Source organism: Rutidosis leptorrhynchoides, chromosome 6 (assembly GCF_046630445.1).
Source record: "Rutidosis leptorrhynchoides isolate AG116_Rl617_1_P2 chromosome 6, CSIRO_AGI_Rlap_v1, whole genome shotgun sequence".
NCBI classification, from domain to species: Eukaryota; Viridiplantae; Streptophyta; class Magnoliopsida; order Asterales; family Asteraceae; genus Rutidosis; species Rutidosis leptorrhynchoides.
In genome coordinates, this window is record NC_092338.1 from 91,474,229 (window position 1) to 91,497,591 (window position 23,363).

Below are 23,363 nucleotides of genomic sequence, written 5' to 3' on the forward strand. Positions count from 1 at the left end.
ACAATATAAGTTCTCGCTTACACCCTGCAAGTGTAACTAATGATAATCGAATTGAGGCATTTTTGTTCTAACTCGCACGTGGAATGTTTGTTTTCACACTTGTGTTCAAAACATAAAAGTAAGTAGTACAAGATGTAACAAAGTATATGTTTTCTCAGCCCACGATTTAAAAGTATAAAAGTTGTTGAAAAGGTGGGACTATGATCTCACCTCGAGTGCACGAGTATAAAGGTACTTCAACAAGTAAACGTGTGCATGAAAGTTGCTTAGCCTTGACCTAAACAAGTAAGTTATATCAATTAACCGGTTACGACACAAGGTCGGGTGAAATGTGTTCAATTAGTCCTATGGCTCAATACGACTCGATTAAATATAGCATGTGAATCACGTTGTCAAGTTTCATACAAGAAACAAGTATAAAAGCATGTTAGAATGATTGTATAAAAGTTTGGTTAAGTTTGACTAAAAGTCAAACTTGGTCAAAGTCAACGAAAAAGTCAACGCGTTCGGGTCGGGTCCCGGACTATTTTTCTATGCTAAATATTCATATACAAGTATATTAGAACAAGTTTCATGTGAATCGGAGGTCGATAGCTAGTCAAACATTTCACGTGAAATGGGTCCAAGAGGTCAGAATCTGGCCAGGTGATTCTGCGCGCCGCGCGGGGATGTGGCGCGCCGCGCCACTACCTGGGCAGAGAATTCTGGTCAGTTTTTCCAAGTGTGCACGAACCAAAACCTTTTCTAACACAACACTTGACCCGCAAACAATTAGAACATGTATTTTATATCATCGGAAAGCTATTTCGACAAGGAATACAATTAACTACCTTTCACAAGCAAAAACATCAATTACAATAACCGAAAACTCGTCAATTGATCAAGAAAGGTTTATTTTCAAAGTTTCAAGTTCGTAAAACGTATTTTATGATTCGGGAATCCAATTTACACATACGATATGCCGTTTCGAAGGTAATTAAGCATACATTGCATCTAAACACTTACTAACAACCTTAACAAGCATTCAACGCATCAAAAGTTCGTTTTAAAGCTATCAAACCCTAACCAAAAGTTCACAAAATCAATAATCACGTTTATGAAGTTTCTTTAATCAATCTATACATCAACATGAAGCTAATGATGCTAGTAACACTTTTAAAACATGAACTTTAACAATTTAACACATTTGATCATCCAAAATCAAAGATTAAGCATACACTTTTCATTTTCAAGCTAGTTACACCAAAACATCAAGATCGAGCATACAAATCATATATTCATGTTATACACGAGCCATAGACACTAACTAACAACATTTCAAGTTAAAAACACGAATTTATAGAAATCTAGAGTTTTAGAAATGTTACCCAAACGAGATGAAGTTGGTATCAAATTGTAGAGGATGAAGAGAGGATTCCAAATATGTAATTTGTTTTGTTGTAAGCCTCCTAGATCGAATTTAGATGATGAATGATTGAATTGGGTGTTTGTGTGTGTGTTCTTGCTAGAGAGAAAGAGAGAGAGATGGAGGTGATTGAATGGTGGTGATTGGGGTGGACTAGTTGACCTAGTCAACTAGTTTGCCCCGTGTCAATTTTAGTCCCTCGAGTTTAGAAGCGGGTGCGGGATTTAACCAAACGAATATTTTAAAACGCTCGAGTAAACGGGTGATGTCAAAATTAAATAGCGGGAATATAATGAACGTTACTCACGGAAACTATTAATTTGAATACGAAAGATTATGTCTCAGAAAATAAAAAAAAAGACGGTGTTAAAATTAAATTTAACGGAAAAACGCGGGATGTTACAAATATGCGAAATATTTTCTTGTGAAATGCAAATGATTATGAAATGTTTTATACTTTGTTTCATAATGTTGTGATATTTCGCAGAGTTTAGATAGCCAAGTGATGAAAAAGCCCACTTTGGCAGCAGAAATTATTGCGAAAGGAATTTATATCCTAAGTGTTTGATTTAGCCAATGCTTAGATGCTTCGCAATGCTAATTGATTGCCTAAGAATCGTTACGGCGGATTTAGAAGATTCATAACGTATAAATTTATACGCATACAGATTGTTTCGCAAAAGTACGCATTTATTATGTGCACAATAGTAAAAGTTGGAAATTACAAAGGACAAGTCCGTGTTATGAATATCTGATAATGAAAGCGCTATATAAATAAAAGTACTTGCAAATATAAGAAACAGCGAAATTTTATTAATAATGACGCAGAGGCAGCTGCGTGCTATTATACAAAGCGAGTTTCTACTCCTTGGTTAAGTCAAGTTTGATGATGTCATCTGCAGTGACATCCTCTCGCTCACTTATTGCGGTTATTTTAGGGAGGGGAATATCGGCTATGCCCTGCTGAGCACCAGGGTATGCTGATTTTGCCTCTTCTAAAGAGCAAAGGCGAGCAGCAATGGCAGATGGTAGTGGATCTGGCAGTGGGCAGTTAATGGCAATCTCGTCCATAAACTCTACCCTTTCACGTAGTTTTAATGCGGCAGCGAATGTAGAAAAATTTGCAGAAATAGGCTTGGAATTGAGAATTTTCCTAGCCAATTCGGGAAGATGTTGGCGGAGCTTGGTGAACTCAAGCTCCGCAGAAGCTTTAGAAGCTGGAGCACTGTCCCGCTGTGCTGTAAGCTTTGCCACATCCTCTGACAGCGATTTGATGGTGGCTTCAAAGTTGTTTTCTTTCTCAGTCGCAGTAGAAACCTGTTGTTTTAGCTCATCAACGGTGGTTTTTGCTACGGTGAGTTCATATGAGAGGTCAACACAGCGTTTCTCGCTATCCGCAGCTTCGGCATTCTCGGTGTGATATTTTGTTTTTTCAGCTTTAAGAACGTTGAAAAACTGTTCTTGACGGCAAATCACATCATATGTGGAATTGAAGCACATGTAGAAATTTTGAACAAAACTGTTATGCGCATCCAGCGCAGAGAGCTTAGAGAATTCACGGCGAAGCTCGCCCAGGATTGTTAACTTCATCTTTTGGCGCTGATCCAGAGCTGTAGCAGCTGATGCATAAGTGTATCCTGATAAACCATCAATCCGCACCCCGTAAGAGTCGGATGGAGTGCAAAACAACTCTGCGATTTGATCAAGAGTGTTTGGTCTCGCAAAAATAGGATCACCAGTGGAATCGCCTGCAAGATAAAGCAATTCCACTGGTGATCCTATTTTTGCGAGCCCAAACACTCTTGATCAAATCACAGAGTTGTTCCGCACTCCACCCGACTCTTACGAGGTGCGGATTGATGGTTTATCAGGATACACTTATGCTTCAGCTGCTGCTGCTCTGGATCAGCGCCAACAGATGAAGTTAGCAATCCCCGGCGAGCTTCGCCGTGAATTCTCTAAGCTCTCTGCGCTGGATGCGCATAACAGTTTTGTTCAAAATTTCTACATGTGCTTCAATTCTGCATATGATGTGATTTGCCGTCAAGAACAGTTTTTCAACATTCTTGAAGCTGAAAAAACAAAATACCACACCGAGAAGGCCAAAGCTGCGGACAGCGAGAAACGCTGTGTTGACCTCTCCTAAGAACTCACCGCAGCAAAAACCACCGTTGATGAGCTGAAACAACAGGTTTCTACTGCGACTGAGAAAGAAAACAACTTTCAAGCCACCATCAAATCGCTGTCAGAGGAAGTGGCGAAGCTTACAGTAGAGCGGGACAACGCTCTAGCTTCTAAAGCTTCTGCGGAGCTTGAGTTCACCAAGCTCCGCCAACATCTCCCCGAATTGGCTAGGAAAATTCTCAATTCCAAGCCTGTTTCCTCGAATTTTTCTACATTCGCTCCCGCATTAAAACTACGCGAAAGGGTAGAGTTTATGGACGAGATTGCCATCAACTGCCCACTGCCAGATCCACTACCATCTGCCATTGCTGATCGCCTTTGCTCTTTAGAAGAGGCAAAATCAGCATACACAGTTGCTCAGCAGGGCATAGCCGATATTCCCCTCGCTAAAATAACCGCAATAAGCGAGCGAGAGGATGTCTCTGCAGATGACATCATCAAACTTGACTTAACCAAGGAATAGAAACTCGCTTTGTATAACAGCACGCAGCTGCCTCTGCGTCATTATTAATAAAATTTCGTTGTTTCTTATATTTGCAAGTACTTTTATTTATATAGCGCTTTCATTATCGGATATTCATAACACGGACTTGTCCTTTGCAATTTCCAACTTTTACTATTGTGCACATAAAATGGCATGTTAAGAAAATTGGAAAAAACATTAAGCGATCAAGATCTGATGCACGACTTCCAAACAAAGGAAAATTGGAAAAAACATTAAGCGATCAAGATCTGATGCACGACTTCCAAACAAGAATGCAGGTACATATATATTGTTATGTTTGGATAATTCATCATATATTTTTGAAATTAATTATTTCTCATCATAGAATAATTTAAATTAAAAAAATTATTGTTGAAAATATGAAATACAGATAAATCTGCTAAGAGAAGGAAAATGGACAAAAGAAAAACGGGGAAAACCAAAAAAACCAAAAGAATAGTGAATGAGGAATCCTAACAGTTTAAGAAACTGACGAAGGAACAGAAGCATAGAGTTGAGATATTAGGATTCAAGAAACTGCTAAAAATGAATATAAAGGAAATTCCGAAGAAACTTGCTTATTTCTGTGTCAATGCTTTCAACCCTGAAACAAGTCAAATGGAGTTTGAAAAGGGAACAATTCCTATTACAAGAGAAAGTATCCATAGGTTGTTTGGATTTCCAATGGGTGAAAAGCAGATTATGGTATTCAAAAAGCCTCCAAAAAATAATACAACAATAAGCGTTTGGAGAAGATAGTACGCAGGGATAACAGATGTGAGATTTAAAGAAATTCACGATAAGATGGTAAGCTCAAATGAAGTTGGAATAGAGTTCTTCCTAAACTTCATCGTCTTATTTTCTACAACCATGGTGGAAATCAATCAAATGGGAACCGCGAACCAATTATTAATTGGCAACTTGCCAACTGTAAAAGATGTAAGTAAATATGATTGCTGCGGTTTTATTTTAGAGCGGTTGATAAAGAGCAAGATATTGTGGAGCCAATCAAACGAAACGATATGGTTTTCAGGATCCGTCATAGTTTTAATTGTAAGTACACTATGCAAATAACATTCTTCATTATGTATATTGAATAAAAAAAAATTGTAAAAAATAAATGATTAATGTTAAAAAATTTAATAATTAATCAGAAAAATTTATAATTCATAACCCATTTTTTATCATTCATCATCTCATTTTGTATCATTCATCGCTCACACAAAAAAAGTTTCATTCATCTTGTTTTTATTCAATACATCACCTCCCAATGGTCATTCATTTTGTTTTATATGATTCATCAAAACATAGTAACTAAAAATCATGGAAACTGATAATGTAAAATTACAGTTGCATTATGTGGAAGCGACAAGGATTGCAAACATGGAGGTACCGAAGAAAGGTACGACATTATCAATTTGGACAACAAAAATGTTGAAACAGAAGAAATAAAACAAGAAGAATTTGGAAAAGTGGAATTTGTGGACATAGCAAATGAAAGAGACGATGAAAGAGAGAATGAAGAAGAAGAAGAAGAAGAAGAAGAAGAAGAAGAAGAAGAAGAAGAAGAAGAAGAAGAAGAAGAAGAAGAAGAAGAAGAAGAAGAAGAAGATAGCGAATGAAGAAAGTGAGGAATCAAATAATCGAAGTGATGAAGCTGAAGAACTTGAGAAGGTAAAAAAAAATCTTTCATATTAAAATTTAAATTAGTAAATACAATACAAATAGAAATATAAAATTTCAGTTTATATACATGATAAAAGTTGATTTTGATACAATGTTTCATGTATAGAAAAATCATATTGTATTAAACTGATACTTTAATATAATAAAATGTAGGAATGTGAAGATGGGATTGAAAAAGACTTAAACTTGATTAAAAAGGTTGCAATCAGAAACAAAAAGAGATTAGAAAAATTCCCAAATAATTAGAAGATTCGGTTGGGGATAACAAAGATGATTGAAGTCTTAGATGATCCAGAGGAATTTTGGTCAGATGTAAACACCCCAGAAAAAAGGAATGATGATGATAAAATGTCACCAATAAGGGATTTTGAAATCGAAAGTGAAGAAGAAAATAATAATGATGATGGAGAAAAAGAGATGCAGGAAACAAGTGCAGAGAATAACATAGAAGCTGAGAATGAGCAAGAAGTTGAAGAAAGGGAGGTAAAATAACTAAAAGGAATAAACTGAAACAATACAAACATTGTTTATTATATGATGAATGTTAACAATGAATAATTCTTTATTTCAGGTGAATGATGACTGTTTGAATGAAAAGAATGTTGCTAGTGAACAAAGGAATAATGTGATTCATACAGAGGTAGATAAAAAAATATTAGTAAAAAATAACAAAAATAATTATTAAAAATATGATAAAAACTATAACTATAATCAATATTTATTTCAGGTGAATACTGAAGAATTAGATGAAGAAGTTGATGCTAGTTCACAAGTGATTGTCAAAGAAGTTGAAGAAAGAAGAAAAGAGAATACTACTGAGGTAGATAATATTAATGAAAAAATATCAAGAATAATTATTTATAAAAACAATATGATAAAAACTATACTATAATCAACGTTTAAATTCGGGTGAATGTTGATGCTAGTGCACAAGTGAATGTTGATGCTAGTGCACAAGTGAATGTCAAAGAAGTTGAAGAAAGAAGATAAGAAAATAGAACTGAGGTAGATAATATTAATGAAAAAATATAAAGAATAATTATTAATAAAAACAATATGATAAAAACTATACTATAATCAACGTTTAATTCAGGTGAATGTTGATGGATTAAATAAGCTAGTAGATGCTAGTGAACAGTTGAAAGTTACAGATGTTGAAGAAAGAAATAAAGAGAATAATAATGAGGTAGACAATACAAATGAAGAGGGGGTTGTTATGATAGCTGAGATCCTGAAAGATATAAATGAAAATGTAAATGATGAAGAGGACATGAAAGGAAAAGAGAAACGAGAAACTCGTTTACCAGCAGTGTACAAATCACCCTGGTATGAACGACAGGTGAACATCAAACCAAAAGTTGAGAAGGAAGAGAAGAAAATTGCAAGATACTTCAAATCTTTTCTACAGGATGATTAGTAAGTATACTTTTATATATTATCATTCACGTATTAAAAAAACACAACTAAAAGTTACCAGAATAGTGACATATATAATGATAAAATTAACATAATTTCGGATATCTGTTTTTTTTTTCCAGCGATTTTGTATACACTTGTGATTATCCAGTAGCATGTTTCCCAATGCCCATGGCTAGTCTATTCTATCGGATAGCTGTTCATGCGCCAGTAATTGATGTTTGGTTATCAATCCTGAATGATGAAGAAAAGCATGCTTCAGATAATTCTCCGAAAAGATACTTCATGCCAACAAGTTTTATTGTAAGTTTTAAAAAAATATTCAATCATTTCAATATAAATGAATAAATTAAATGAATAGATATCAGTCATGATTTATTTTATATCATATGTTTGAAAATATTTTTTATAATCTATAAACTAACTTGATATTATTCACCGTGTAGAGAATAGAGATATTGATGAAGAGTAAGCCAACCAAATCAGACCAGGAAGAATTCAATGCCAATGTACTTAATTTTGTGAAAGATGATGAAGGAAAAAGGAATTTCAGTTCATATGATCTGGTATGAAAAAAATGACAAATAAAAATTATATATTTACATATTTCATATTAAAATGAAGAATTATATTTCATATAAACTGATATAAAAAAAATCAATACAGATGATGTTTCCAATCTGCAAATCTGATCACTTTTATCTGATCTGTGCACACATGAAGACTGGAATCCTTGATGTGATTGACAATTCAGGAAAAGAAGTTATATACGAAAACAAGTATGGCAAAATACCAACAAATGTGGTAAGTAAACTATGAAATGTTACTTCAATAACTATATATAATTGCATATAGTTTATGATGAATGATAAAAACAATATGAACATTATATGTTAAAAAACTGCAGATAGTTATGATGAGTACTAAAAATACAGATGAATGATAGAAAATATACATATTACTGCTTATAGTATATCATGAATGATAGAATATTAGGTGTTAAAAAAACTGCGTATAATTATGATGAATGATAAAAAAGTATAGACAAAATTGATATTGATTAAATTATTGATAACCATCGTGTTTAACTATAGGTAGTTTGTTTTACTAAAATGTTTTATACTTAACTAAGAGAATATATTATTTTTAGGGATTGATTTTTAAACAGTATCTAAAAGATCAAGGAAATCCAATTGAAAAAATGGGATGCAAAGTAAACGTGGTACCACTGGCATGGAGCACAAAAACAAACGATATAGACTGTGGTGTTTTCGTGATGCGTCACATGGAAACATACATGGGAGATCCTAAATGGAAAAGCGGTTTCTTTAAAGAAGGACCATGTCAAATAAAACAGTTGAACGAATTGCGTGTGAAATATGGAGTGAAGATTTTAACACATCCTACCAATAAATCTATGATTGAGTGAATGGAAAAGTACAATACCTATGAAGCAACTCATTCAGAAAAGGAGAAAGAAGAGAACCTAAAGAAAGAAGAGAAGAATTATAAAGAGACAATTAATTCAAGGTTTTTAAAAAAAGGTCAGTGATGTCTTGGAACAGAAGAAGAATTCAGGTGATTAAATGAAATATTTTGGAACTTTGTTTTGACGAATAGTGAACATCAATGTCTTAAACCAGTGTTTATTTGATGCTTATTTTGTACAAACTAAATGTTTGTTTCCTGAATGATGGAAAATGGAACAATGAATGATATGTTTAGTGAATGATTGAAAGTTTTATGATGAATGTTTGTAATATATTAGAAAAATTCATAAACGATGAATGATAGATTGAAAATGAGATATAAATGATTATGAATTTAAAATAACGATAGATTATGATTCATGATAACAAAAATGGATTATTAGATTTTAATATTATGAATTTAAACTAATTTTTTTAAAACAAAATGATTTAAAAAGATATAAATGATTACTAAAAACATACAGTAATTGTATTGTTGCAAAATGATTTTAGTAATCATAACTATTCATCTTTTAATTTTGATAAAAAAACTTGAGAAGATGAATGATAAAAAGGAGTTGATGAATGATTAAAAAAAAGATGAATGAAAAAAGGAGGTGATGAATGATAAAAAAATTAAAATGAATGAAAAAAGTAGATGATGAAGGACAAAAAGTTGAAAACAAATAAGGTGATAAATGATGGAAAACAATATGAATAATAAAAAAGAGATGATGAATGATAAAATAGAGATGATGACTGATGGAAAATAATATGAATGATAAAAGAAGATGATGAATGATAAAAGTAGGTGATGAATGATGAAAATGTTGTAATGAATGATAAAAATGAGATGATGAATGATTAAAATGACAAGATGAATGATTAAAATGACGTGATGAATGATAAAAAGAACGTGATAAATAATAAAATAAATCTGATAAATAAAAAGAAAGAGCTAAGAATGACTAAAAATATGATAAACAATATAATGAATGATAAAATTTATGACAAGTGATTAAAAAAAGATGAATAATAAAATGCTTTAATGAATGATCCAAAACTTGAAAAAATACCTCGTAATCTACTTTCACAGAAAATTATACTAATAAAGAGTAGCAGTAAAAAAACATATTAAAAATTATAAAAAAGATAAAAACATTAACAATTAATCAGAATCAGAATCTTCATCTCCATATGCAAGGTCTTCATCATCTTCCTCGCTTTCATCTTCTAATTCAAAGTCAATGACATTTTTTCCTTTATTCTTTGAATTATGTAGTTGAGTGAGGTCAGTAGTACAAGTCCGAACATTGTGACCATGAATACCACAACGCTTGCAAGCTCTTATCTTAACATGTTTCTTAACAGCCACTTCTTTGGAAGACAATATCCGATTTGATCTACGTTGACCTTTGTTTCTAATATTCTCCGGAGCACGGATATTCAAATTGACTGGTTTAGAGAATCCCCATAGTCTATTAATATGTTCACCTCTAGTAGATGTAGAAGGCTCATCAGAAGTAGAATTAATACATCAAACTTATCTCTAAAACTAACAAGTTTATCTAGATCATCTCGATATAAAGAGGAAACCTTCCTAAGCTTGTTGAAAACGTGATTGATAATCTATCTGGATTCAGACTTATCATCAGAATATACGAAAATGGAATTAAATGTTTCAGATACCTCCTTTGACCACCTCCTCAACAAATGAACCACGGGGATAGCAACAACATCATGAACATGATACACATAAAATATGTGCCTACATAAACGACCTTCACGTGTAAAAAGCAAACACGAACAACTGGCTTCAGCAGTTTTAACATCAAAAGTAACCTAAAAAAAAGAGGAAATTAAAAAGTTAATAACAAGATGAATAACAAAACATAATGAATGAAAGAAATGATGAATGACAAAAAAAAAGATAATGAATGAAAAAAGATGAATGACAAAACATATAATAACAAAAAAAAAAATGATGAATGACAAATATACTGAAAGAAAAAAATAACTAAATTAAACCTAAAAATATATTAAAAAAAATGTAAGTAATCAGATTAGGAAAAATTTAAAAAGATATGAAGTGAAAGCTGACCCTATATTTCCAGTTTAGACGAGGAAGAGGAAATTTCTCTTCAATTACACATAATTGTTTGTCTTCATTCTCTTCAATGGTTGAGCTGATTTGCACACAAGAGATAGAAGACTGAAATATTTCTTCTTGAAATAATAGAAACATGGTTGGTGTATAAAAATCCCTAGCATGCAACTCAATTAGCTTATTGGTAACACAATTAATAGATCTATTATCCATTTCAAACTCGAGAACCGTGTTGTTATGGCGCTGCTTTTCAACTACAACATCGAATCGTGAAAAAAACTCCACCAATTTAGAATGCTTGTGATGACGTTCTCATCAATCCAGCCACTGGTGTATCTCGGAAAAAACACGGTATCCACTTCTCTTTCATAGCATACATATCTTTAAACCAATCGACATCATGCAAGCCAAATTCATCTAAAACATGTTGCCAACACTTTTCAAACTTTTCAGCATTCAACTCTTGATTCCAGAATATGTTATTCATTTGCGTACGAAAATCTTTATTTAAAAACAACTCACGACCAATCTATAAAACAAAAAAATAATATAAAACAAATGAATGATATCAAAACATGAATTAAACTAGAAAATTTACCTTTTTCTAGTTTTTGACTGATATGCCACATACATAACCGATGCTGCGCAGTCTTAAACTTTATTTTAATAGCCTCCAACATTGCTGGGTCTTGATCAGTGGACACTAAGCCCGGTTCAGTTCCAAAAACTTCGAGAAAACAATCAAGAAACCAACTAAACGATTATATGCTTTCACTAGCTAATAAAGCAGCTCCAAAAATAACAAGCTTCTTATGGTTATCAACTCCAGTGAGAGGTACAAAAACCATGTTATACCTATAATAAAAAATTAGTAATAAAAAATCATGTAAAAAATATAAAAATTATAAGATGAATGATAAAAATAAAGTATTTCAATCATTCAGTAATGTTTTTAATGTTTAATGAATGATATTATGAATGAATAATGTATTGAATAATAATTATTTAGTTAATTTATGATCAAAATAAAATGCAAGTTTAGGATAAAAAAAGAAAAATAAGTAATCTGTCAATATGAATGAGAAAAATCAATGATGAATGATGAATGATGAAATTATGAATGATGAATGATGAAAAATGAATGATAAAAATAAAGTGTTGAATGATAAAAATAGAATGATAAATAACAAAAATAATGTGATACGAATTACAGAAAACTTACATATTTGTACCATATGTAGCATCAAAGCCAACAATATCACCAAACTCTTTGTAGTTCAACTTAGAAATATTGTCAGCCCAAAAAACCCCACGTAAAAAATCATTATGATCACAATAATACTCGACACTGAAGTTAGGTAAAGTATTTTTCTTCATAAGCAGTTGTTCAATAGAAATATGTGCATCAGTATCACCTAGAGATTGGATCAAATCACGATGAAAATTATTGAAATCTACAGGCAAAGGACCAACATTATCAATACCACCACTAAGAGCACTAAAAAGTGTGTGAGCTTTAAATCCACCCATATTTGATCGAGTACTGAGTTTGAAAAGAAATTCCATGTGTTCAGGATCCAACTTCCTCCTTTTATTCAACAAATTCCTATTCCTTTCAGTTATGACTATGCCCCTCAAAAAACTTAAAAATAACAATCTTACCCTCAATAAGTTTGAATCTAATGCAAACTTCACATTCAACCTTAATACTAGAAGATTTACGGTTAGATACTTTCCTACGCTGACGCTTTCGCTTTGCAGGTTTATCAGGAATGGAAGAATGAGGATCAGGGGCAGATTGAGATGCATTGACAATAGCAGGTGGATTAACAATAGCAGGGGGAACAAGAGCTTTTAGGGCAGGACGACCTACCCTATTACACCTATAAACTTGGTAAATAACTGAACCATCTTCATCTTTATTTTCAGAAGCTTTCTTAATATTGAACCCAGCAGCCTCAGCATATAAGCCATAAAAATATAAACAATCTTCCCATGAGCTAAGCACGGAACCAATAACAGGATTAAAATGATCTGGAACATTAGGAAACCACAATTTCTTTCCATCAGGACCTTCATCCTCATAAGAAGACAAAAAATGATTTCTACAGACAGAGTTGGTGCCTATAAAAGAAAAATACAATAAAAATAGTTATAAATTACATGATGAATGATTATTGATGAATCATAAATGATGAAGCATGAATGATGAATGATGAATGATGAATCATAAACGATAAAGAATGAATGATGAATGATGAATGATACATGATGAATGAGAAAAAAAATGAAACAGCATAAAGTTTACGATGAATAATAAAAAAATTCATACAATAATTAGATTAAAATGTTACATAATGATGAAAGAAAAACAAATTATGAATGTTATATATTATAAACTGCCTACAGTACAGTTATAATGAATGATTAAAAAATACATAGTGAATGGTACAAAAGTACATGAAACTGCGTATAGTTTATCATACAACACAAACACAAACAAAAGAGCACTAAAAAAGTCTATAAAAAAACATTTATTATACAACAAAACTCTAAAAAAGCAGATTTCACTGATCAATCAAAACTTATATATTAAACAGAAAAATTACATTTATCATTGATCAAAATGCATATATAATTCATATGAAAAACAATAAACATAAAAAGAGACTGGATGAATGATAAAAAATATCAGATGAATGATGAATGAAAATCTTACTAGAAAACGTATCAGGAACAGAATCAGCAGCTGATTCATTAGACGAATTCGTAATAACATGAACTGCAAAAAATGAAACGAACGACGTATATCAATTAAACCTAATTTTAAACATAAAACTAATTTAAGTAAAACAAAAAAAGAGGATACGAATGAACGTAACCATCAGATTGAGCAATTGAAGTTGAATCTGCGATTGAAGTTGAATCTGCGATTGAAGTTGAATCCATGAGTATATGTTGTAGATTGATGATGAAGACGATGAATATTGATGATGAATAAAGAGATCGAAAGTAACAGGATGAACGATTGAAGTTAAAAGTAGAAATTACAAAATTAAGAATGAACGATTGAAATTGAATCTACGATTGAAGTTGAATCGATGAATATATGTTGAAGATTAATGATGAAGATGATGAATATTGATGACGAAGAGAGAGAGCGAACAGAAGAGGAATGAACGAGGCGAAAAGATAAAATATACCGAAATTAAAATGTGAAATTCCGAAAATACCCCTCCGCGTTTTTTCGGTATAAATTGAATTTTTTATTAAAAATATGAAATGTGAGGCCCATATTCATTTATCCAGTTTGTACCCCATTTAGTGCTTATCCATGGATTGGTACACTACATACATACATACATACATACATACATACATACATACATACATACATACATACATACATACATATATATATATATATATATATATATATATATATATATATATATATATATATATATATATATATATATATATATATATATATATATATATATATGTATATGTATATGTGTATGAAATTTGATCATTAAATTGGATCAATCTAAAAAGAAAACTGAACTATTAAATTGTAATGAGAATTAAAAAATAAAAATATTCGGTAGAAGTTAAGATGTGGAAAAAAGAAAAATCATGTAGTTAAATGTTAATGTTAAAAAAATAATAATAATAATCAAACAATAGTAACAAATTGATATTATAACATCAAATATTGACTTTAAACTCCACTACTAATCAATGATGTCGTTTTGACAAAAAATTCAGTTGTTAAACTTTAACGACACAAAAGTTCGTTTCCTTTAGTATATACGGAGTGTATATGATACGGAATATAAATATAATATTAATATATCATCATACATAATACGAGTAATATATAAAGCATTTTAAATGATTTCTAATAATGAAATGATATATTGCCCTACAATATTAGAAGTCTGGAAGGGAGTACACAGTTGGTGGGGATCTACCATGCCTAACAATACATGCGTTGGAAAATCTTTTTCGAGCACAAGTCGGGGTAACATTTCAGGTCAAGATAAAAAGATTTTGATAAAATAATCAACAGATCATAAATAGAAACTTTAATCACCAGAATCAAACACTTAATCTCCAAAATTATGCAAGATCCTTACAAAATACAGAAACTGAAATCAATCTCTCAAAAACAATAGATTGAAACACAAAACTGATCTCTTAATCACTATTACAGAATCTAAAGAACTAATTTATCAAGAAGATGATTAGAGTGCTTTTTAGAGAGAATTGAATATGCAGATGAAAACAATCGAATGAAAATAGCTGTCAGATCCCAACCCTAACAAGTAATTAGGAGTATAAATACTAGCATGCGTGAATATGGGCTTCAATAGATAACAGCCCAATAAATTAAATCCATGAGTCCAATAAGCATAGTCCATCAGTCCAGTCCATAAACTTTTAGTTCTTTGTCACCTTGAGTCCTTGAACTTTAGAGACAGCTACATTGAACCTGAAACATTCTAGAAATACCACAAATAAATAATTGATACATAATGTTCTAAACTAAACTTGTTATTATCAATAATACATTTTAACAGATTTGGAAGACTATCGAGTGGGTTACAGAATATTTTATTTGAAAGAATAGAAATCAAAAAGTATTTTGTAATGATTTGTGAGTGGCTCCGAAGGACTTAAGTGAAATACAAGTCAAAACGCTCAAATGAATTAGCAATCACATGAAGTGGAATGCTCTAGATTGGCACCATTGACTTTCGAATCCAAGCAACTTAGGATTCCCGCGTGTCAACAATTTGGATCCCGGTTGATGTTAATATGTCTCGGGTTATTAGTGATGATTATTATTGATGTATGGCTCACGTGTTAATCTCGTGTAGGTTGATTGTTGGCTCTTTGAGCCTGTGTATATTCCTTGTAACCATGCATGTACATATCTTACATGTTTGCCTTTAAAAAAAAGATAATACAGTAATTGTTAGAGAACCTAATATACCCCTATATTCCACTTAATACTATCATCATAAACTAATCATTATAATTAGTTGTCGAACCCTCGCTTCGCGCTGGGGTTCGGTTTTTAATGTATTTTATTGTGTTTAGTTACCGAGCCTGCGAGTCAAAAATCAAAGTATATGAAAAGTACTCTAAATATTTAGCTTTTTTAAAAAGTGACCGTTTTGCGTATAGTTAGTGACATTGTGTTCGTAAAATTATTTCGCGTTTAACGATGGTGTCGGAAAAATTTAACTCGTTGCGAGCGAGAAGATATGACACGTTGAACATTTGAGTGGAGTTTATTTAAGATATTTTATGAAAATTTTGATTTGACACTTTAACCCCCTGGTTTGGGGGCCGATTTTAAATTTTGAACAAAGTGTGGGGGGCGTTTGTGGTGTTATTTAAAAGAAAGGAAGGAGAAAAAAATGAAAAGACAAAAATGCCCCTGATACTATTATAAATTATGAACCGCTAGAAGTTAAGGAACATGTCAACTCCATCTAGATGAAGAATCAAGACGAGCGCATTTGCAAACATTTTTTTTTCTAGCAAAAAACTGAAACTTTAACACGAGAGCTTCATCAAAAAAATGAAGACTCAGACAATGATACAAGCGAGGGCAACGAAGCCAAAAACAACACAACCATCTAAACCAAACGAACTACCCATCACAAACTAAACTAGCTACAAAGCAACAAAAAAGCACCCAAACAACTCCAAAGAAACACCTATAACCAGTGGCGGTACCAGGATTTTTTTTCACTGGGGGCAAAAAAAAAAAAATTAAAACCGTAGCAAGTTTTTTGGGAAAAATATGGAGGTTTTGGGGCAAAAAATGGAGGTTTTTAGGCAAATTATGGAAGTTTTGGGGCAAAATTTGAAGGTTTGTGCGCAAAATTTGAAGGTTTTGAGGTAAAATTTGAAAATTTTTGGGCAAAATCTGAAGGTTTTGGGGCAAAATCTGAAGGTTTTGGGGCAAAATCTGAAGGTTTTAGGGCGAAAAAAAAAATCCACCGGGGCAAAGTCGAAAAATCCAAAATTTTTACACTGAAAATTGCAAATCCACTGGGGGCGGCTGCCCCCGCTTGCCCCTAAATAAAACCGTCCCTGCCTATAACCACGCCAGGAAATAAAACAAACAAAAACAAGAACAAAACAAATCGAGGACGACACTAACCAACAACCGAAGCCTTCGGGATCACCACTCCTTTTCCTTTCTTTGTCCTAGTCTTCGCACCGTCTTTATGTTTCGGAAGCGTCTTCGATCCAATCAACTTGCCCTCCACCCTAACCAAACATTCCATGTCCTTAGTCGCCTCCTCAAAAAAATTATACACATTAGCCGACGAACTGCCATCACCTACACAAGCCTTTGAAGCAGAAATCATCCCAGGCCCACGTCCATACCCCTGCCCTGGTTCTGTCCCAGGCCCAAAACTGACCCCAGACCCGAAACCCGACCCATTACCAATCCTTGGCCCACCTTCCTTGTTACCAGTCGCTTCAAACAGATTACACAAATTAACCCGAGCAGAACAATCATCTTACACCACCTCCTCCACATTTTGAACCTCCTGGCCAACCTTGTCACCCTCCACTATTTCCAAATCATCAACTTGACCCAACCCGTCACCTGAACAAAAAACCTTCGCCCGTTTTCGTTTACGATAACCATGCGATTCAAGAGCGGCTTGTACCTTATCTAACGAAACCGAAACAGCGGAAGACCTCTATCACTACACCTTTTAAACATATTAAGGTGATTTGTCCACCTTTTAAAGGCAGCGGCGGTTATATGATCAGATTTGAATAGGGTCCTGAAATTTTTGTTAGCTTATAATTTTTTTTAAATACTATTTTAGTGGTTGTTTACTTCTAAATACTACATCGAAAAAATTATAAGGTCCGAGTAGTTAAATTTAGTGGTGTATTACAAAGCTTAAAAGAAAAACTCAATATTCGAAAAAGATACGGGGTCTTATAGTTAATTTAGTGGTGTCGTATATAAATTTAAATAATAATTTCTATAAAAAATAAAAAAATTTCAAACTAGTGGTGCCCCGTGACCCCACAGGTTATAACATAAACTCGCCACTGTTTAAAGGTCAAATATTTCGACCACGCCAATGAATATGCATCTTGCAATTAACGACGGAACTTGTCAAGGGCATGAGGGGATGTTTCATCCAGCAAAAATACAAATTGTAGTCCTATGAATTACTTAGACCATTCTCAATGGTAGACACCCTCAAGCTCGTCCTCCGAGAGCGCCGATGGCATTGGTGCCGCCCTCGCTCACCCTCACTCGCCTCCTTGCATTTCGCCCTGGTTCATGTCATTTTCACGCACATCTTGTGGGCGAGAAAGTTGAGTTTTTTTTTTGTCCATTTTAAATGGCTATAATATTTAATATAACGGATATATTTAATTTTTCAAGTATATATACAAACCATATACAAAACAAAAACCACATCAACTTCTAAACTTAAAATCAAAACACACACTTCACTCATTTAAAAATGTTGACCCTTCCACCGATCATTGTCTCATTCGACGTGTATTACGGAAGTGAATTCCGTAATGAAAATAAAGTATACGATTATACGCGTGTTTCGAAAGCTTTTTTCGTAGAAATTGACGTTTGCGACTTTGGTTTACAGGATTTGTTAACATTTTTGAAAGAAAATGTACCGTTCGAACACACTGCGGCCGAGAGTGGCTTGATTGCCATCAGCGCCCTCGGAGGACGGATTTGATGACAACTTAGAGAATATGGCGTTGGGAGCAGTGGCGACTCCAGGATGAAAATCTAATGGGGTCCCCAAAAAAATTTCGAAGCTAATTATATTTGAATGGTAATTTAGTGGTTGTTTACCTCTAAGAAACCTTAAATTCTAAAAATACATGGAGTCCTATACCTAAATTTAGTGGTGTCGCATACAATTTGAAGAGTACATTATATTAAAAATTTTCAAAGTAGTGGGGTCCTTTGACCCCACACTAACACACATAGAATCGCCTCTGGTTGGAGTGGTCTTATGAATATATAAATTTTATTAGTCGACCAATTTTCTTATCAATATTCAATATCTAGTTTATTAAAAAAATGTTAAGGGAAAAATAAAGTGTCTGTCTCATTAGTTGATGGAATACCACTCCTTTTTGCTAAATAAAAGATGTGAAAGCCACTCATATACATTCACCAACCTATATTCATTCAATACTATAAATTAATTTCCATAACAACAACTTCTTGAATCTTGATTAGCTTACAATAACCACCTCCATTTTAACGAACATTTCAAGAACTCTGTTCTCAAATCATTATTCCATTTTGATCATGCATTGCTTCAACAACAATTGTAAGCTACCTAAAAACATGATTACCAAACCTACTTGTGGTAGTTCCTTCACTTGCAAGAAACTCTTCACCACCCCATGCAAAACCTTCATTCATCTCTTTAAGTTCAAGAAACCTATATTTATAAGAAGACCTCATTCATCTCGAAAACCAAAACCCTCAACCGCAACCACAAGAACACGCCTTTTGTGTTGTTTACCATCTTTTTTCAAATCCTTAAGAAAGAAAAAGGACATGGATCGAGTTATGGAACTTAAGAGCTTTTCGGATGCAGGGTACTCACAAAAAGCACCATGTCCATCGCCTCTTACGCCAGCGTATATTAAGATGGGCAATGCTCGTATGGAATGTATGGTTGAAGCGGAAGAACTCGATGAGGTTGAAGATGATGCTTGTCGAAATTTTGAGAATTATTTGGTAAAAATGATATCAGAAGAAGGGAAAATGAAGGATTTGGTTGATGTTGAAGAGCTTCTTTATTGCTGGAAGAATCTTAAGAGTCCTGTTTTTGTGAACTTGGTATGTAGGTTTTATGGTGAGCTTTGCAAAGATTTGTTTTCTAGTAATGGTGATAACGATGATGACATTCGTAGCCTGATGTAATCAAGTAAAGATTCATGAATGTATGTTTGGCTGTTACTAATCTGAGATAAATTGTCGTTTTGATTTACTGATCAGTAATTCAGTATAGTGATATTGGTTGTTAACCAAGGAATTTAGGTTGTTAAGTTGTGTTGCCACTATAAGTGTTCAACCTAGAATTCTAAATTCGAAATTATAGATGTTAAATTTGATTTAAGTAAATACTCTTTTTTCTTAGACCATTATTAGTGGTGACGGGGTGATGGGACGTGATGAGGTGTTTTTGTGGATTATAGTGCTGATTTGGCAAATCTGATGGCGTGATGGAGTTTGTAGTGGTATGAGTGATGGTTGTGTGATGGGTAAATTGATCCCACTATTTTAATTTCTTTTTCATTTTATTTTGAGTTATTTTTTTAACTTGTTTATATTTTAATAGAAATATTACATATTTGAATCATATTTTTTTTGGCAAAAAAACAAAAACTTTATATAGAACAATCTCCAAAACAAAGATAAGAGACCACAAGGCCACCACGAAAAGGCTCGAAGACAAAAAACAAAGCTAACCAAGCCAACTCGAGACGCTATCTAAAACCGAGCCTAAACGTGGACAAAACAACGCACAAAAAACAATACAAATACAAAAACAAAGCAAGAACCAAACGAAGCAAGAGCCAAACGAAGATCCATCAGAAACCCCAATCAAGACCCACCATTTGAATCTTTAGCCCCCTCATCCGCATTTGCGGTAAACGAAAATGAAGGCTCGATATCACACTCGTCCTCATCCAAACCTCCATTCCTAAATTGATCAAAAAAAACCACCACCATCTAAAGGTTTGCCGGCCCCCGCACCAAGACGTTTCCCTTCAACACTCACAAAAATAAACCCACCTTTAGCATTCAGAGAAGTCTCCTCAATCGTATCCTCGCCACCCGAATCGTGCAACCGAAATGACCCGTCCGAAACAATCTTTTTCTTTTCCTTTCTTTTCCTCTTGGCCGTCCCTCTCATACCACTCGTCTTCCCTCCATAAACACGAAACTTGTTAGCATGCACGTGCCAACCCTTACAATGACCTTTACAATCCTTATTCGCACAAATACAAAACTGACGACCCGCACTTTTACTGGTAGAAACGTTTTCCAAGTTATCAAGCAACACGTTAGTATCATCGTTACCCTTATCGTTAGCCAAGACTTCCCCAAATTTTTTTTTTTTTTGACCTACTATCATAACCAACTCTATCAAGCGCATTATCAATCCTATCCAAATTAAACTCGTACAAATCACCTTGAGCCCCTTCATATTCACAAATACTTTTTCATGTATCAAAACCGTCAAACATACCCTTTAAGCGTGAAGCGACCCGTCCTAATCCATAAGGACGAATACAATAACATATGGCTACATTGCGAGGTATATGACCTCTAAATGATACATTGCATTCGTTTTTAAAAGACAATCTTTCATTTCATCGAAAGTTGACAGACATGCATACCATTTCATAATATATCCAAACTATAAATGACTTAATCTGTCATCTACTTAATAATAATCTTGTTGAACTTAACGACTCGAATGCAACGTCTTTTGAAATATGCAATGAATGACTTCAAGTAATATCTTTAAAATGAGCAAATGCACATCGAAAGATTTCTTTTAAACCTGTGAATAAACATGCTTTAAAGTGTCAACCAAAAGGTTGGTGAGTTCATTAGTTTATCATAATCGATTATTTCCATAATTTTAATAGACCACAAGATTTTCATTTTATACCATAGCAGAATCCTCTCGTCTGTATAAAGGTAAAATCATTCATATGGTGAACACCTGGTAACCGACATTAACAAGATGCATATAGAATATCCCCAAAACAGAATCCTCTCATCTGTATAATAATAAGTCGAAGTACTAAAGCATCCGTACCTCGGATGGGGTTTGTTAGGCCCATAGATCTATCTTTAGGATTCGCGTCAATTAGGGGTACTGTTCCCTAATTCTTAGGTTACCAAGCTAAAGGGGTGATATTCGATTCGATAATCCAACCATAGAATGTAGTGTGACGACCCAGAAATTTTCGACTAATTTTAAACCAAACTCTCGATACGATTTAATATTTATGACGCGATAAGAAAGTCTGTTAGGTTAAGTCTCAAAAATTTTGAACTGTTTCCTATATGCAATTGATCTTCGACCACTCCCGACGATTCACGAACATTTGTGTGTAAATATGAATTTTATACATAAGTAATATTATATATATATATATATATATATATATATATATATATATATATATATATATATATATATATATATATATATATATTGTAATATATATAAAATTTACAAATATTAAATATTCAATATATGTTATTATATGATATATATTATATAATTAGTAAATATGATATAATTAATAAATTGTAATATTAATATAGTAAATGTAATTACAAGTTAAAAAAATAATAATAATAATTGTTATACTAATATTATTATAAATTAGTATTATTAATTATAATATTAAGAGTATTATTATTATAGTTAAATTTATTAATTAATAAGATTAATTATGATATATAAATACAGATATAAAAAACAGATATATATATATATATATATATATATATATATATATATATATATATATATATACACATTATATGAATCAGTATTATTGTATTAATAATATAATTATTAATTTATATTAATTAAATACGGAATTATACAAACACAGAATCAAAATCAGATTCACGATACAATCATACTGTGTTTAATTTGTTCTTCCTGTCTCAAATTCGTACAAAACAAAGATTCAATCTTAAGAACAAAACAAATTCAGTTGCACATCACAATCTGCTTTTATTTTTTTCTTCTTCTTCTTTTCTCTATTATTGTTCTTCTCCTACTCATGATTCTTCCTGTCTGCAATTAATACCATACGAATTCACAAATACAACAAAATCAGTTGAGTGTCCAAATCAAATTCTCAATGCAAACAAACTAATCAAAGCACTTTTAATAACTTTAATTATTCGATTACCAGCTAGCTATATATGATGCTATTCCTTACTGCAATTCGAATGGAGGAGGAGAAAAATCAAACAGACAGATAAAAAATTTGTTAGCTGTCAATAACTGTTAAAGCGTACGAATCTGTTTCAAGTCCCTATCTATTTTTATTTTCTTATTTTCTTCTTCCTGCTCGAATATCTTGTCGACCATAGCTGCACTACAAACCAAATCAATCGTACATTTGAGTTCTATTACAATCATTCAAATGCACAATATATATATATCCGCTACTGCAATTGTAAAAATAAAAAGAGAGATATTAAGATACATATACATATATTACTTACACTCAAGCATTTGCAGAGAGATATTTAGGATTCATAATCGAACATAAACCACCATTAATCTTCTTCCTATTTTCATGTACCATCGAACACACCATCAATCCAATTTCTTCTGTTTCTGTTTCGTGATGCAACTGTCACCCAAAACACCACCCTCTTCTGTGAATTCATTCACCACCTTAAACCAACCCTTTTGTTACTTGTTGTTGAACCTACGGCCCAACACCAAAATCATCACGATAACCACCTTTCTCTCGCTACCATGTGTGTTTCTTTTCTTCAACACCAACATATAA

The 23,363-nt window shown here is 32.7% G+C and overlaps 1 protein-coding gene across 1 annotated transcript; it reads left to right on the forward strand.

Annotated features, from left to right (window-relative positions):
• The first annotated feature begins 19,137 nt into the window (after positions 1 to 19,137).
• On the forward strand, positions 19,138 to 19,722 carry LOC139853877 (transcription repressor OFP17-like). Its single transcript, XM_071843219.1, has one exon. The coding sequence runs from the start codon at positions 19,138 to 19,140 to the stop codon at positions 19,720 to 19,722; it is 585 nt and encodes a 194-aa protein (XP_071699320.1).
• The last annotated feature ends 3,641 nt before the right edge of the window (positions 19,723 to 23,363 follow it).

Coding starts and splice junctions, on each gene's coding strand:
- LOC139853877 (XM_071843219.1), top strand. CDS start 19,138: ATGATTACCAAACCTACTTGTGGTAGTTCCTTCACTTGCAAGAAACTC.